We start from the raw sequence: 16930 nt of genomic DNA, 5'->3' as shown, positions 1-16930 counted from the left end.
ATTAAAATATATAAGCATGTATGCAGTTAAGCCTACACCTTTTATTTGATATTGTATCAATCCTAATGTGTTCATATAAAGTTTCTAGTTGCTTTTCCAAATATAAAATTCTTATAGCATTAAATATTGGTGTATTCATAAGGGTGGGCACTAGGCTGGGTAGGCCCACAAACCCGCTCGCTCTTGAGCTCGGCTTGGCCTGGCTCGCTCTTGGGCTGGGTGGAACAATATTATGCTACTCATTGATGTAAAACTTGCTCTGATTTTCGTTAAATCTCCGTGTTTGTGATGGTTCTCTCTGTAATTATATGCAAATATACAATTTTACTTAATAAAATTATTTGTTTTAATTTTTGTAATCATGTCGTTGTTAATTTTCTATTTACATATAATTCTTAAGTGTTAAACACTATTTTAAAAAACCTATTAAAACAATTAAATATTAAACATAACAAAAAATAGTTAAGTGGGCCAAATGGGTCGACCCGTGTCATGACTCATCCCGCATGTTGTCGAGCCCGTTGGGCTGAACTCTAGGCCCGGGAACAAGTGGCAAAACAAGTAGGGGTGCTAAACCGTATCCGTATCCGAGGAAATATCCGTAATCGTATCCGTGAGGATACGAATATGGTTACTCAAATCTACAACCGATAGGATATGGTTACGGATATGGTTTTGTAGTGAAATATCCGTATCCGTATCCGAAATATCCGAATACATATTAGTCATACTCTTACGATAGTTTCGATTCTTAGATTATGGATTTGTGGTTAATTTTGATGATCAAGATGTCTAATCTTAACTTTTCAATTATAATGGACATATTAACAAACTCTTTTGTATCACATGAACTATGTTTTTCTCAATACTATCTAGTTTTCTCATATTTGTTTTGTATCAGCATGCATATCCGCTTATATATTCGCATGTATATCCGTAACCGTATCCGATTTTAACGGATATGGTTATAAATTTTTCTTACCGAGGTATATCCGTATCCGTATCCGAGATAGGTAAGCGTATATGGATATGATAAGCATCATATCCGAGCCGTATCCGGACCGAATGCACCCCTAAAACAAGGCTTGCTCAACTCACTGCGAGTCGTGGGTTGGCTCACCTCACCATTGAGCCCGCATGGGCCGGCCCGCAGGACGAGCCAGCATGGACCATTGCCCACCCCTATGGATTCATAGTTTGTGCAAATTCGGATAAATCTGTTATGGTTGCTGATACAATTTGCATATATTGTTTGAATATAGTAGCAGATTTGGGTAACAGATAACAATCAGGACATCTGCGTACACATTTCAAACTGCTCCCTTGACACTCCCAGACATGGATTAATCTTTTTCATATAACCAGTCAGTGTGGCATGATTTCTTTAGCTTTCAATTCTGATAGTCTTGTGCTCTGCTATTGTTCCAATTAGCTTATTCTTCATCCATTGTTTCTGAGATAAGGATAGGTTGCGGTTGTATCTACAGGCACACATTTATTCCAATGGCCATGTCGACACCAATTCGAGCCTGCCCATAAATATAAGTATCTGCTCTGCTTTTCTTGCTAACATCGATGAGCACAGATCAGTTGCGGTGAAAATATTTGGTGAAGTTTATACGCTACCACCCTGGTCAGTAAGCATATTGCCGGATTGTAAAAATGTGGCTTTCAATACTGCAAAGGTGATGCTAACTTTTTCAATTGAATTACGTAAATGACAATTTCACAGCAGTAGGTAATATATCCGAGTAACCTGTATTTCCATAGATTTCGCATCCAGGAACGTGGCAACTTGATTAAATGACAGCTGGTTCTAGATTTGATCAATATTTTTTTATTTTCTCAAGTTAAGTTGGCCTCCAGCTACCTTGGGGCTTGTACTTATGGCAAACAAGTCTGATGATGAAAAGAAAAGCTTGGTTTCTTTTTGTAACTTCCTCATTTCCTAGTCAATCTAGTGGCATTTACTGAAATCATCTGAAAATAGTGCAAAGCAGAAGTAGAAATGTACAAAATATCCTGAGTATCAATGGACTCAGAAAATGCAGTTCTCTAGAATGGCGTTACTGAAAATGCTAATTTCTTGTAAGTGCAGGATTATATAACAATCAACACCATAACATATACTTGATAATTAATTGAGCAAAATTTCTCCATTGAAAGGGAAAAGCTTCTCACCTATTACCAACAGATTATTAAGATTTTTGCACAAGTTCAATACATGTGATTCAGTGTATCTGCAAAAGTATCTGTTGCTTAAATACCATTAAAATGAATTTTCAAGCTTATCGGTGTAGATGTGACATATATGAATTTGCGTTTGAGGATTGAAAAAAAAACAAAATAATAATAATAATAATTAATTAATAAAAGTAAACATAGCTTGTTAATTGATGTGTGTTTCTATTAAAGTCACTAATCTACCTTGAAGTACGGCAAGTAATTTTTATATATATGACAGTAGAGAAATTCTAGCTCTATATCTTGTCTCTGAGTTCCTTTCTTCATATCAGGTAGGTGCTCAGACTTCAATAAAACAAGTGGAAATTGGTTCCCCTGCCTATCCATACACTGCAGGACCTGGGCACTTGTCGCCAAAGATGGGAGGATTTCATGATGTGAAGAACTGGATGACCTTCAAAGAGTCGATTGGTGCGTGGAGTGCTAATAATTTCACTTCACAGGGTATATTAGAGCATTTAAATATGACAAAGGACACCTCTGATTATTTATGGTATATGACCAGGTACATGCATGTTTAGACCTCAGATTAAATGTTGAAACCTGCTGACTTACGGTAGATGCATGATTAAGGTGTGTGTTATGATTAGCGGTGTTGTATTTTTAAATAGTTTAACTGCCATACACATACATGATAAAGGATGCCTCTGATTATTTAGCATACCAGGTACACACACGCAAACATAAAAACAACGTAACATCTAGTCAACCAAGATAAATATTTGACATGCCTAGGAGCACTCCACTCTCATAAAATTGGAACAGGGACTATTGATGGTAATCTACTATTTTATATTTTTACAAACACAGAGTATGTTTTTTGTTGTGAGAGTGTGTAAACCAAGCCATCTCTGCTCTTCCCGACGTAAAAATCGACATTTGCTAGATATTGTTCACACTCTATTGTTTCATAGACATGTTTTGAAAGAATTTTGGGGGATGCCATTTTGACTACACGTTACTTGATAAGTCGTACGCCTTCTTCGAAACTAGACAACAAAGTTCCATACTCAGTTTTACACCCTCATAGTTGACCTGAGTTTTCCATCTAAAGTTTTCGGTTCTGTGTTCCACAGCCACAGCCCCTAGAAAACCAAACTAGATTCACATTCCTTAAATGTAACTTCTGGGTTAATTTTTCACTCAAAAGGGATATAGGTGTTATCGTCCATCTTTATGTTGCTATGTTCTAGTTGCACATGTCACTTTCTTTGAATCTCAATCTGGACACACGACACGTTCCCCTTCTCCCTGTAAGGATGATTATGACTACTTGGTTATTCGTGAGGCACAGATCATCAATGGTCAGTCCGATTCTGATGTGGTGTCTGACTCAAAACCACCAGCTGACCAACATTAGAGAAAGTTCTTCAAGTTTATACACATTGTTGTGCTCTTCCTTCTGTGCTAGCACCAGCTTCTGTTCCAAGTCCTGATTAGTGGGAATATTACCGATCAATTACCTAGTAATAGTACTACTGATGATCTCTCAATTGCTCATCGCAATGATAAAGGATATTGCAGTGGACATCTGATTTCTGACTTTGCTCTTACTCTCACTTATCATCTTCATATCAATCTTTTATCTTCTCTTTGGATTCTCAATCTGTTCCCAAAACTATGTTAGTATGTTAGAAGCTCTATCTATTTCAGGTTGGACTGAGGCGATGCAGGATGAGATGGCAGCCCTTGAGCGAACTGATATATGGGGGTTGGTTACTCTTCCTCTAGGAAAGAAAACCATTGACTACAAAGTGGGTTTACACTGTAAAGTTAAACCGTGATGGATCTCTTGCTCGCTTGAAAGGCGAGACGGGTTGCTAATGTTAGACCCTAGAGGGGGGTGATTAGGGTCTTATGCTAATCTAATCCGATTTTATGCCAATTAAAACTAATTAACAAGTTATCCTAGCAAGTATGAAATGCAACAATATATATGAACTAGGATAAGCAATATACAATATGATATATCCTAGCAAAGAGGTATATAGTGAAATATATGCAAGGATATATAATCTCAAGGGTAAACAATCTAAACTAGATAGTGGGCAATATAATCAACAAGCAATATACAAAGGCGATATAAGATATGAACATAAAAGTAAGTGCGCCAATGCAATCACAAACAAACAATATGATTACGGAGTTCGGTCCCCACGACCTACGTCTCCGCTCCTCACCTCGAGGAGATCTCCACTATCACAACCAGGTTTTCTACGTTCACCCGAACAACGTTTACACCTCACAATACAATCACTATGCAATCACACCTCACACACTAAGTGTTGGTCCTAGCCCGTGTCCTCCTCCTCAAGTGCTCGGTTATAACCTCTCCCTAGGCACGTCAACCGACGCCACTCCTCTTGGATTCGACCCCGTCTGTCACCATACATTTCTCTCGGTGTACAAGTGTATTACAAGTGAATCATCACAATTAGGCACAATATAAATCAATTGATTGTTCTCTAAACAAGGTGAGAACTCAATTAAGCTCACTCTCAATGTTACAAACCCACAACCCTAAATTATACTATGAATGTAAATACAATAAGCTCAATAGGTTGTGTGTGAACAAAGAGATAAATAAAATTAACTAAACTCAATATAAACACTAGCTTAATAAAATGATAATTCAAACAATAAAATGTAAAGATAGATTGAGTTTAGAAAAACTTCTCCAATAAATAACAAGAGTGAGAGAGAGATGATTTGAAGCCCAAACACCAAAGATTATCTCCTCAAGCCCTTGTGAAATTATCTTTACAAACCAAACTCTTAAACAAGCTTAAAATAAGCTTAAACCCTTTTTAAAACCCTTGTTAAAAAACTTCTTGGATTAGCTTGAGAGTTGAAGGCAATGGAGTATTTATACCCTCTCACAACTCAGCCAAAACCCCAAGCAAAAAGACAGAAACAGCCCCAGCAACGATAAGAAAACTAGCCGTTGGAAGCTGAAAAAGCTCTCGTCGGTCGACCGGAGAATTCATCGGTCGACCGGAAATTTTATCGGTCGACCGGACCGATCGACCGACAGACTCTCTGTCGCCCAGTGAGCATATGAACTCAGGTTCGGTCGACCGGTTCAGTCGACCGAAAACTGACATATTCAAAAACTGGTTTTTAAAGCTATTTTTGAGACTTTTAAAAATGTGTTAAAAATAACAAATAAAGTCCAAAAATTATGAAACTTTGAAAAAAATATATAAACATGTAAGTGAACATGTTACAAAAAGAATTTTCCAAATTGCATTTCCCATTAGTGAAAAATCATCATTTTGCAAAATAGTTCAAAACACGAAAATGTAAACATGTGAAATTTGATATTTTGGCTAAATCATGTTTTGAAACTTTGCACAATGATTATATAGACTTAATAAAATATGTATATGATTATTGTTAAGTCCAAAAACTAAGAATACAGAAATTTCACAAAATTGCATATTCTATGCAATATTTTCAAAACACTAAATATGATTTTATTAAATATTAAGGACGAAATCATATATAGGCACATAAACATGAAACAAAATAGTATTTCCAATTCTATTCATTTGTTTCATATATAAACTCGAAACCTATTAAACCAAAAAACATATATGTATATATATAACTGTATATATACAAAATCAAAACCAAAGCGTGTATGTGTGTATATGATTGAGCTTAAAGTACTAACACGCATAATATAAAACCTAAAACTACATTACCCAAGCAATCTTGATCTTCAATTAAGCTTGACTTGGTACACGTTGCGGATGAAGCTTGAACTTGATCTTTAACTTTGAATTGCATAAGCTTCACCGACATTCCGCCAACCTCCATTGGATATCATCGTTGAAGCTCTATTCCATCCATCCTCCAACTCGTTGTTTGCCTAGAATAAATACAAAAACACAAACACTAGACAAACAATATTAGAAGTAAATTGTTTGTTAAACATCATCAAAATAAGAAAGCCAACAATCTCCCCCTTTTTGATGATGACAAACAATTTACAAAAAGGATATATGCATAAAAAGAAATGAATATACAAATTATAATTCACATGCATATAAACAAGGAAATGTATACTCACAATATTTCTCCCCCTTTGACAACATCAAAAAGGGGACAAAAGAATTAAGAGAGTGAAAGCTCCCCCTACAAATAAGCATGGATGAGTATGAAGCAAGTATAGAGATTGCTTCCCCTATCAAAATGCCATATAAAATATAAGCAATAAAAGATCATGGCAAACATGTGAGCAAGCATAAAAAATATGCTAAGAATCACTCACATTCAAGAGATAATGAGAACATATATAAATATATCAAGATGAACATATTGTCTCATATCAAAAACATAAAAACCATGTATAAAAAAAGATTTATGAAATCACAAGAAGGAAGACATGAGAATCATGTAAAAAGTTTTCAAGATGATCCATTAGCACAAACACATAAATATCATCATATAAGTGAATTATAATGAATTCAAAAGCAACAAATCAAAACATACTTTTTAAGAGAGGCAACAATTATATCAAGCTCTTGAGCTTGTTCCAACCCATATAATCATTTTAGCATCCGGTAAACGTGATTTGGGAATAAACACCCAATAACTCCGGAGGGTTATATAAATACAAACCTCTCATCAAAAAAATAAAATCAATAATCATGAAAACAAAAGAATTTGACCAAAGAAAAAGAATTGTTTTCATGTTCAAAAGTTTAAAATATAATTTTTCAAAACCAAGAAAGAGAAGGAAAACAAAAAACATTAAAATTCTTGGTTTAAAAATCAAATTTGTTTTGGTACCCAAGAACTCTTGGTACCAAAAGATTTAGGGACATGACCCCTATCATTTAAGCTCAAAGCCCTTGGGTTATGAACCCATTTTGGCGCATTTAGTGCATGGGTCCGGTCATAACAATAATTATGCAAATGACCCATTCGATTGTAATAAGTGCAATGAAGAGGATGCATTTGGTTATGTTGACCATGTGGATGTGCACGAGGAACATTTGCAAATAAAGATGATCTTTTAAGATGTGGATGTGCACGAGGAACATTTGCAAATAAAGATGATCTTTTAAGATTATTTTGCAAATGTGAAACTCTATTTAAATCAAAACAAAATTTGGCCAAATGACCAACTCGATCACAAAAATCACATTTAAACACATGAGCATGCTTATGATGAACATGATGAGTATGTGCATGTGTATGTGATGAAGAAACTTGATGAGATGCACAATGAGCTTTAGTATTCTTATATTTATGTGCATCATAGCAAAATTTAGATAAGTGGCCTTTACGACCACAAATTGAACACTTGTAAACTTTGCTATAAATATGTGCATAGTAAGTGTTGGATTTAAAGGAATTGACACGAGACTTTGCACATAAGTCCATAAGAATCTAAAGATGATATGCGTTCTTTAACATGATCCAACTCATTGTTAGGCATACAAGCATTGGAAATAAAAGTAGATGAAACATGATCATATTTAAATAAATTAAACTTATTTCTAATTATTTCTACTTCTATCATGGCATTATTATAGGCATGAGTTAAGCTAGCAATAGATGAAGTCAATTTTTTATTTTCTAAACTTAGCATGTCATTGTTTTCTTTTAAGTGTAACATTCTCTTTAGTAGTGACGTCAAGTTTAGAGGCTAACAACTCATGATCGGATTTTAAACTAATATGCTTGCTTTTAAGATTAATAAAATTATTTTGCAATTTTGTATAGGCATGAGATAATCTTTCATATGCAATGCTTGCTTTTAAGATTAATAAAATTATTTTGCAATTTTGTATAGGCATGAGATAATCTTTCATATGCACAAGCGAGTTCATCAATATTGCAATTTTGTATAGGCATGAGATAATCTTTCATATGCACAAGCGAGTTCATCAATAGATAAATTATTTTCGGAATCGGAATCGCTTACTACACAAGAGTTATCCTCTTGTGGCCGTGTGCATGATGCTCCAAATGAACTTAAAGAAAAATCCTCCAAAGCTTGTCGGATTGCCTCCAAGTCTCCTTGATGTGCTTCAATGAATTTCCAAAGTTTGTAAGCACTATCAAAATGAATAAATTTGTTAGAAAATGATGAGTCAAAAGCATTAAGCAAAAACTCTAACAAAAGCTTGTTCATTGTAAACATTTTATTATCATGATTACTCCACTTGGATTTCTCCAATGTGGGCATAATATAAGCACAGTCAATAACTTCCCATAAGTCAATATTTCTAGATTTAACAAATAGTTTAAATCTAAAAGCCCATTGTGCATAGGAAAAATCAATGAATTTAGGAGCAACATTGGATTCATAGCCTAAACGAAATATATTCATATTCAAGATATATATATGAATATATGCAAGCAAGACAAATGCAATCATAACTAGATTAGCACAAATAAGATAACTTGGATCTTTAACTCAAGGCGGTTAGACCTTAAATCAAAGAGCACCAAGCTCTGATACCAATTGTTAGACCCTAAAGGGGGTGAGTAGGGTCTTATGCTAATCTAATCCGATTTTATGTCAATTAAAACTAATTAACAAGTTATCCTAGCAAGTATGAAATGCAACAATATATATGAACTAGGATAAGCAATATACAATATGATATATCCTAGCAAAGAGGTATATAGTGAAATATATGCAAGGATATATAATCTCAAGGGTAAACAATCTAAACTAGATAGTGGGCAATATAATCAACAAGCAATATACAAAAGCGATATAAGATATGAACATAAAAGTAAGTGCGTCAATGCAATCACAAACAAACAATATGATTACGGAATTCGGTCCCCACGACCTACATCTCCGCTCCTCACCTCGAGGAGATCTTCACTATCACAATCGGGTTTTCTACGTTCACCCGAACAACGTTTACACCTCACAATACAATCACTATGCAATCACACCTCACACACTAAGTATTGGTCCTAGCCCGTGTCCTCCTCATCAAGTGCTCGGTTACAACCTCTCCCTAGGCACGTCAACCGACGCCACTCCTCTTGGATTCGACCCCGTCTCTCACCACACACTTCTCTCGGTGTACAAGTGTATTACAAGTGAATCCTCACAATTAGGCTCAATACAAAGTGTTTGTCTCAATGTCACAAACCCACAACCCTAAATTATACTATGAATGTAAATACAATAAGCTCAATAGGTTGTGTGTGAACAAAGAGATAAATAAAATCAACTAAACTCAATATAAACACTAGCTTAATAAAATGATAATTCAAACAATAAAATGTAAAGATAGATTGAGTTTAGAAAAACTTCTCCAATAAATAACAAGAGTGAGAGAGAGATGATTTGAAGCCCAAACACCAAAGATTATCTCCTCAAGCCCTTGTGAAATTATCTTCACAAACCAAACTCTTAAACAAGCTTAAAACAAGCTTAAACCCTTTTTAAAACCCTTGTTAAAAAACTTCTTGGATTAGCTTGAGAGTTGAAGGTAATGGGGTATTTATACTCTCTCACAACTCAGCCAAAAACCCCAAGCAAAAAGATAGAAACAGCCCCAGCAACGGTAAGAAAACTAGAAAAGATAGAAACAGCCCCAGCAACGGTAAGAAAACTAGCCGTTGGAAGCTGAAAAAGCTCTCGTCGGTTGACCGGAGAATTCATCGGTCGACCGAAAATTTTATCGGTCGACCGGACCGGTCGACCGACAGACTCTCTGTCGTCCAGTGAGCATATGAACTCAGGTTCGGTCAACCGAAAACTGACATATTCAAAAACTGGTTTTTAAAGCTATTTTTGAGACTTTTAAAAATATGTTAAAAATAACAAATGAAGTCCAAAAATTATGAAACTTTGGGAAAAATATATAAACATGTAAGTGAACATGTTACAAAAAAAATTTTCCAAATTGCATTTCCCATTAGTGAAAAATCATCATTTTGCAAAATAGTTCAAAACACGAAAATGTAAACATGTGAAATTTGATATTTTGGCTAAACCATGTTTTGAAACTTTGCACAATGATTATATAGACTTAATAAAATATGTATATGATTATTATTAAGTCTAAAAACTAAGAATACAGAATTTTCACAAAATTGCATATTTTATGCAATATTTTCAAAACACTAAATATGATTTCATTAAATATTAAGGACGAAATCATATATAGGCACATAAACATGAAACAAAATAGTATTTCCAATTCTATTCATTTGTTTCATATATAAACTCGAAACCTATTAAACCAAAAAACATATATGTATATATATAACTGTATATATACAAAATCAAAACCAAAGCGTGTATGTGTGTATATGATTGAGCTTAAAGTACTAACACGCATAATATAAAACCTAAAACTACATTACCCAAGCAATCTTGATCTTCAATTAAGCTTGACTTGGTACACGTTGCGGATGAAGCTTGAACTTGATCTTTAACTTTGAATTGCATAAGCTTCACCGACATTCCGCCAACCTCCATTGGATATCATCGTTGAAGCTCTATTTCAACCATCCTCCAACTCGTTGTTTGTCTAGAATAAATACAAAAACACAAACACTAGATAAACAACATTAGAAGTAAATTGTTTGTTAAACATCATCAAAATAAGAAAGCCAACAGCTAATGGTATTCTCAGGTGTATTAGCTTGACTATCTAGATACCTTCTTTGCTGAGGAAAATATTACTTCTACGCGGGTTCTTTTCTCATTAGCTACGACATTCCACATCTTCATCAATAGGACATCAAGAATGCTTTTCTCAATGGCATCCTGAAAGACAAGATTTGCATAAAGCAACCACCAGGTTTTGTTGCTCAAACGGGTGTGAAAAGGTGTGTAGATTGAGGAAATCACTTTATGGCTTGAAATAGTCTCTAAGAGCATGGTTTGGATGTTTTACATTGGACGACCAGTAGTTTGGCCTTTGTTGAGCACAGAAAGACCACTCAGTATTTTAGTGGACTCACTCTGGGAAGAGGATTCTCCTTGTAGTGTATGTAGATGATATTGTGCTCACAATGAAATCTTGTGTTAGTTTGGATTAGAAAGCCTAAAGAAGTACCTAGCCTAAAGAAGTACCTACAACATCATTTCCAGATTTCCAAACAAAGGATCCTTGGATCCTTAAGGTATTTCTTCGGTGTTGTGGGGGCCAAGTCCAAGAAGGACCTTCCCCTATCATGAAGGAATTATATCCTTAATATGCTTTTAGAGCCAGAGATGTTGGAGCGTAGGAGTGATAATTCTTTGATGGATGTGAAGAACTAGCTACTAGCAGATCTGAGGGAGCTTTTAACTGATGCCAGAGTAGATAAGAGATTAGTGGAAAAGTTAAACTACCAAATTAAAGGCTAGATGTCACTTTTTTTATTAGTGTAATTAGCCATTTTTTTGGCACCAAGAGGATTCATTTGGAAGTTTTGAAAAGGATTCTCAAATATTTAAAGAAAGCTCCTAGAAGGAGGAAATTCTATTCAGATTGTGGGCATACTATAGTTGTAGGTTTGTCATGCAGATTTGACAAGATTACCTTCTGATAGGTATCTACTATTTTTATTAGAGAAAATCTTATGTCTTAGAAAAGAAAGAAACAAACTACAGTTTCCAATGTTTTAAAAAGTCTTTGTATAGCCCACCTAGGAGTACACCTAAATCTAGGCGGTACCTAGGCCACCCACCTAGTGCCTAGCATCTAGGCAGTATATAGGCTACCCACTTAGCTTTTGGGAACGCCTAGGGGAGCGTGGGCTGCTCACGTAGATTGTGCCCTTATGCATTGATCATGTTTGTTCCATTGCAACCTTCACGTCTTCCAATCTCCTTCAAACTCCTCCAACCTCCAACAATGAACATCTTCTCTACCTCCTCCGACCTTCAGTAAAACCTCTTTCACCACAACTTAAATGAAGAAAGAAATTCGCCTAGGCGCCGGTCTGACGCCTAAGCTTTCTACTACATTGACATTTACCATTAATTATTGTAATTAAAAAAATAAAAGATATAGGAACCACCTAGATTCCGCCTAGGTTCTAGGTCTCAAGTCTTAATGCATAGGCCGCCTACCGCTTTCTATAACATTGGTGGTTTCTTTGTTTAGTGTAGATTCTGAGCATCGAGCAATGATAAATATAACATGTGAGTTAGTTTGGGTTAGAGATTTTTTGATAGACATCGATTTTCCTCCTAAAATATCCTGTGAGAGTATATGTTGATAGCAAGTCCGTTATTCATATTGCTAAGAAGCATGTGTTCCATGAGAAGGGCAAACATATTAAGAGTTGTAATCTAGTTTGTGAAAAGATGCTGGAGGAATTGTTGTGGCTAAGTATGTATCTTCAGAGAATCTGCTTGTAGATATTCTCACTAAACCTCTCGGGAAGCACGTGTGACAAGCTGGACATGTCCAATGCATACGCTCCACCTTGAGGGGTAGTGTTGTGAGAGAGTTAATTAGTCTTATTGTTTAGTCACACATTGCTTATGGGTTAATTATGTATTGACTCTCCTATCATACATATAACTGAATAGAAGAGAAAAAAAATCATCTCCTCTTTCTTCTTTCTCTAATTACTAATTCTACGTTTTCAAGTGTATGAATGTACTTCTATGGATTTACCCTGTCATATCTATTAGTGATTACTGATATCAGTTGTTACTCAGAGTTCACGTCTCTGATGAAGACATATCATTTTGGGAGGAAAAAGGCTTACTTCCATCGATTACTATTGACAGCATACGTGATGTGGTCCGAATTTTTGTGAATGGTCGTCTTGCAGGTATGTATTGCATGTAGCATTTGCTTCTGTAATGTTCTTTAAAGAAGCAATTTCTACATTACTAATTTGCATTTTATCAATAACTTGCGTATATGATAATTTGTAATTTTCCTTCAATTCCCATGGTCTTGTACTGAGGTACTCCATGCATCTAATACATCATTTGGATTTGAAGGTAGTAGACATGGTAAATGGATTAAGGTCGTCCAGCCTCTTTATTTGATTCCGGGATTCAACGAATTAGCTTTATTATCTGAGACCGTGGGATTGCAGGTATATGGCTCTATTCTTGGTTGCTTGGACTTGTTATTACTATCAGTAGAAGATTAGTCTCTCTGATGTGTACCAAGTAACTACAACTTATTCATTTATTAGGGTTTGTAACCATGGGTCCATTGCTTCAAGCAATAGTCATCGCCATCAAACCCTGTTCCAATTCTTTCAGACTAACCTTCCAAATTATGGACAAAAGCTCTTGCATGAGTCGTTTAAACCCCATCCTAAGTTCTACCTCTATCTTTTATATGTAGTTATTCTTTTCATACTAATCGCTTGGTGACCTAAGATGCATATCCTTTTTTTCCCCGTCAACTGTTATCTGTTATGCTGTAGGATTTAGTTGTTATCTGTGTGATGTGTTCACCTGACAAGTCTATTATAATTCATAGAATTATGGTGCTTTTTTGGAGAAAGATGGAGCTGGACTTAGGGGACAGATAAAATTGATTGGCATGAAAGGTGGGGAAATTGACCTTTCCGGCTCCCTTTGGACGTATCAGGTACATCATTTCAGTATGTCCTCATATACTCACATCCAATTGATTTGAAAGTTGCTCTTTCTTTAGAGACTTTCAGTTATTTCCATTCTATATTTTAGATGTTTCTTTTGGTCTAAAGTTTCCAACCTCTCTGGGGAAGGTGTAAATAGGGTCATGAGTGAAAAATAACACTTTTTACCATTTTACCTGGAGAAAATAATTCAAAAAAGAGGAAACAATGGTATTGAATACTCAGAAAAAATTTCTTTTAACTAGTGATTAATTTTAAAATTTATAGATAATAATAAAATCTGCAAGTTAATAAGTAATGATATCTTGTAAAAAGTCTCCACTGGAGTGTGTTCACTAGAAAAGGTGACATTTTTATCATTTTCCTTTGCAAACAAAATATGGGATCATGTTGTATCTTCTTTGATATAATCGTACATTTTTAAGTTTAGGCATCATGTTGGATAAACTCCTGATCTTATCTTCATAACAGTTTCTCCAACCCCATTCAGGGCATTCGAATGGTAATAGGATATCTTTCTTTTTATTTGTAACTGCAGGTAGGAATGAAGGGGGAGTTGAAAAAAATATATGATCCAGAGGCACAACAAAATGCAGATTGGACTGCTCTCCAGCTTGATAGTTTACCATCAGCATTTACATGGTATAAGGTAAAGCCATAATTATCTTTGTCTAATAAATTTCTGTATTTTCTTGATTAGTGTATTGAAATTATTAGTCGACCTTCTTAGTGATCTTTGGATATTTCAAATGCAGACTTCTTTCGATGCCCCTGAAGGCAATGATACCGTCGCTCTTGATCTGGGGAGCATGGGAAAGGGCCAGGCTTGGGTAAATGGTCATGGCATTGGAAGGTTCTGGTCATTGGTAGCCCCTAAAACTGGATGTCCCAGAAGTTGCAACTATCGTGGAGCTTATAATGAAGACAAGTGCACAACAAACTGTGGGGAGCCAACTCAAACCCGGTATCACTACCTTCCTACAATTACATATTTGATTTTTGGATTCAGTTTTTGTTGCATCGTAGCATGATTAAGTTCCAAAATTGATTTTGCTCTGCACATATCAATGTTGAGGCTATACTTACCCGAAAGGTTAAGCTATTGAATGATGCATCCACAATTATAGCATATGCTAATACCCAAGTCCTGATGCTTCAATGTCATGTGGGGGTCTACGTGCAATAAGATGTTTTTCATCTCTATATATCTACCTATCAAGCTGACCATTCAGTTTGATTTGCGTTTTGTAACTTCTCTTAACCATTCTGCCATTGGATTTATGAGCTTGTAATGAATATAGCAATGTTGACCATATCTGTACCATCAAAAATCCACTTCCATGGCTAAACTTTTTCAGGTACCATATTCCAAGAGAATGGTTACAGCCTTCAAACAATCTCCTTGTGCTCTTTGACGAAACTGGTGGAAACCCATTAAAGATTTCCCTGAAGGTGCACTCCACCAAAACAGTATGTGCAAAAATGTCTGAACACTATTATCCACCACTCTCTGCCTGGTCTATTCCAGATTCAGCTGGTGGAAAAGTGTTGCTCAACAAAACTTCACCGGAAATGCACTTACGCTGTGATGAGGGCAAGAAAATCTCTGCTATAACATTTGCAAGCTATGGGACTCCAAGTGGCAGTTGCCGAGGGTTCTCCATCGGAAAATGCCATGCACAAAGCTCACTATCGGTAGCATCTAAGGTGTGTACACTATTCACCTGACCAGTTACGAGGCAAATGTTCCTGTATGGAAAATCTTGGACTAGTAATTAGACAATCAGGAGGCAACACATGTCCCAGTAAAAACTTAAAAGTCGGATGGCTATTTACCATTCATTTTAAGATTTGAGCTTGGGACACCGTGTCAAGTTATCCTACCTTGATCACTGAATATTAGAAAATTTCCTTGCAGGCTTGTAAAGGGAGGAATAGATGCAGTATTAGTGTCTCGAACGAGACGTTTGGTGACCCATGTAAGGGAACCAGCAAGAGTTTAGCAGTACAATTAGAGTGTAGCTCGGCATCAGATACCGGACTTCTCCGTAGCTCCATGTAGCATATGCAAAGCTATAACTGCTGTATGTGAAGCACCCACAATGCTGTAGAGAACAGTTGCATACACAGTAACTTGTATGTTGATGTTTTGTATAGTGGGCTGGGAAGTGGAAGCACCTTCTGTGCTTTCCCAAGGTTGCAATTTACATTTAGGGGTTTTTGTCTTTTAAACCCAAAAGTTTACTCATTTATCTTTGAACCCACGTACTTCTAGTAATACCCATACGTCCAGGATACTTCATAATGTATCTGTAAGTCCAAAAGTAACAAATACGGTACATTGGCATATTTGTATTTATCTAAAAAAAGATTAAAAAAAACCAACAGTCCCCCTCTCTCTCTCTCTCTCTCTCTCTCTCTCTCTCTCTCTCTCTCTAACAATAACCACAAGCAGATGTAGATCCTCCCCCTCTTCCACCACTTCTCCTCAACCTCAACCTTCTCCATCGCCACTCATCATCCTCCCTCCGTCCACCTCTCACTACCCAAAAGCACGAGGGCATGAGATCACAGATCGCTCCACCAATTAGACTTGAGGAGTCACCACTGGTGAAGAGGATGCCATTCTCAATCTGTTACACTCCAGAAATCTGTTGGATATTTTGAAAAGGTCAATATTGACACCTAACTAATCTCATCTTTAATCTCCACTAACGCCACTAAAAATTCCTAATTCCCCTCTAACTACAGCTATTTCTTTGGACTCTTTCTCCTCTCACTAATATAAAAACCATTTAATAAAATCCTAAACCCCCAAGCTCTTCACGTGTTTATCTCTGCCGCTGTTCCTTCCCACGTTCCAAACTCCAAAGACAAAAAATGAGAGAGAAGAGAGAGAGAGAGAGAGTTAGAGAGGGGTTGGGGGGAGATTGTCTTCATCATCCCTGTCACCTGGCACGCGACTGTCAGAGCAAAAGGAGCGAACAACTTTTAGCAAGGATCTCTTCGTCTAGCTATCCATATCAATCAACGTTGGTAAATCGTCACCACAGTTTGCTTTTCTTTTATATGATCAATTTTCTTCATCTGAGCAGAAGCTTTGTACTCTCGTCCGAGTACAGAGGCCAGCTGT

The 16930-nt window shown here is 36.1% G+C and overlaps 1 protein-coding gene across 3 annotated transcripts in view; it reads left to right on the top strand.

The window, feature by feature from the left end:
• Positions 1-16106, top strand: part of LOC109824841 (beta-galactosidase 15) — a 43172-nt gene extending 27066 nt beyond the window's left edge. For all 3 annotated transcript variants that reach the window (XM_020391490.1, XM_020391489.1, XM_020391491.1), the window contains 9 exons: positions 1488-1685; positions 2517-2749; positions 12893-13008; positions 13184-13281; positions 13677-13787; positions 14336-14446; positions 14553-14761; positions 15156-15504; positions 15716-16106. In XM_020391490.1, coding sequence (XP_020247079.1) covers positions 1488-1685; positions 2517-2749; positions 12893-13008; positions 13184-13281; positions 13677-13787; positions 14336-14446; positions 14553-14761; positions 15156-15504; positions 15716-15859 — 1569 coding nt within the window. In that variant the 3' untranslated portion in view covers positions 15860-16106. The remainder of the gene's footprint in view (positions 1-1487; positions 1686-2516; positions 2750-12892; positions 13009-13183; positions 13282-13676; positions 13788-14335; positions 14447-14552; positions 14762-15155; positions 15505-15715) is intronic.

This window comes from Asparagus officinalis, chromosome 9, assembly GCF_001876935.1.
Source record: "Asparagus officinalis chromosome 9, Aspof.V1, whole genome shotgun sequence".
In the NCBI taxonomy this organism is placed as follows: Eukaryota; Viridiplantae; Streptophyta; class Magnoliopsida; order Asparagales; family Asparagaceae; genus Asparagus; species Asparagus officinalis.
Note: the sequence above shows the minus strand (reverse complement) of the source record. Positions and strands in the feature narration are given on the sequence as shown.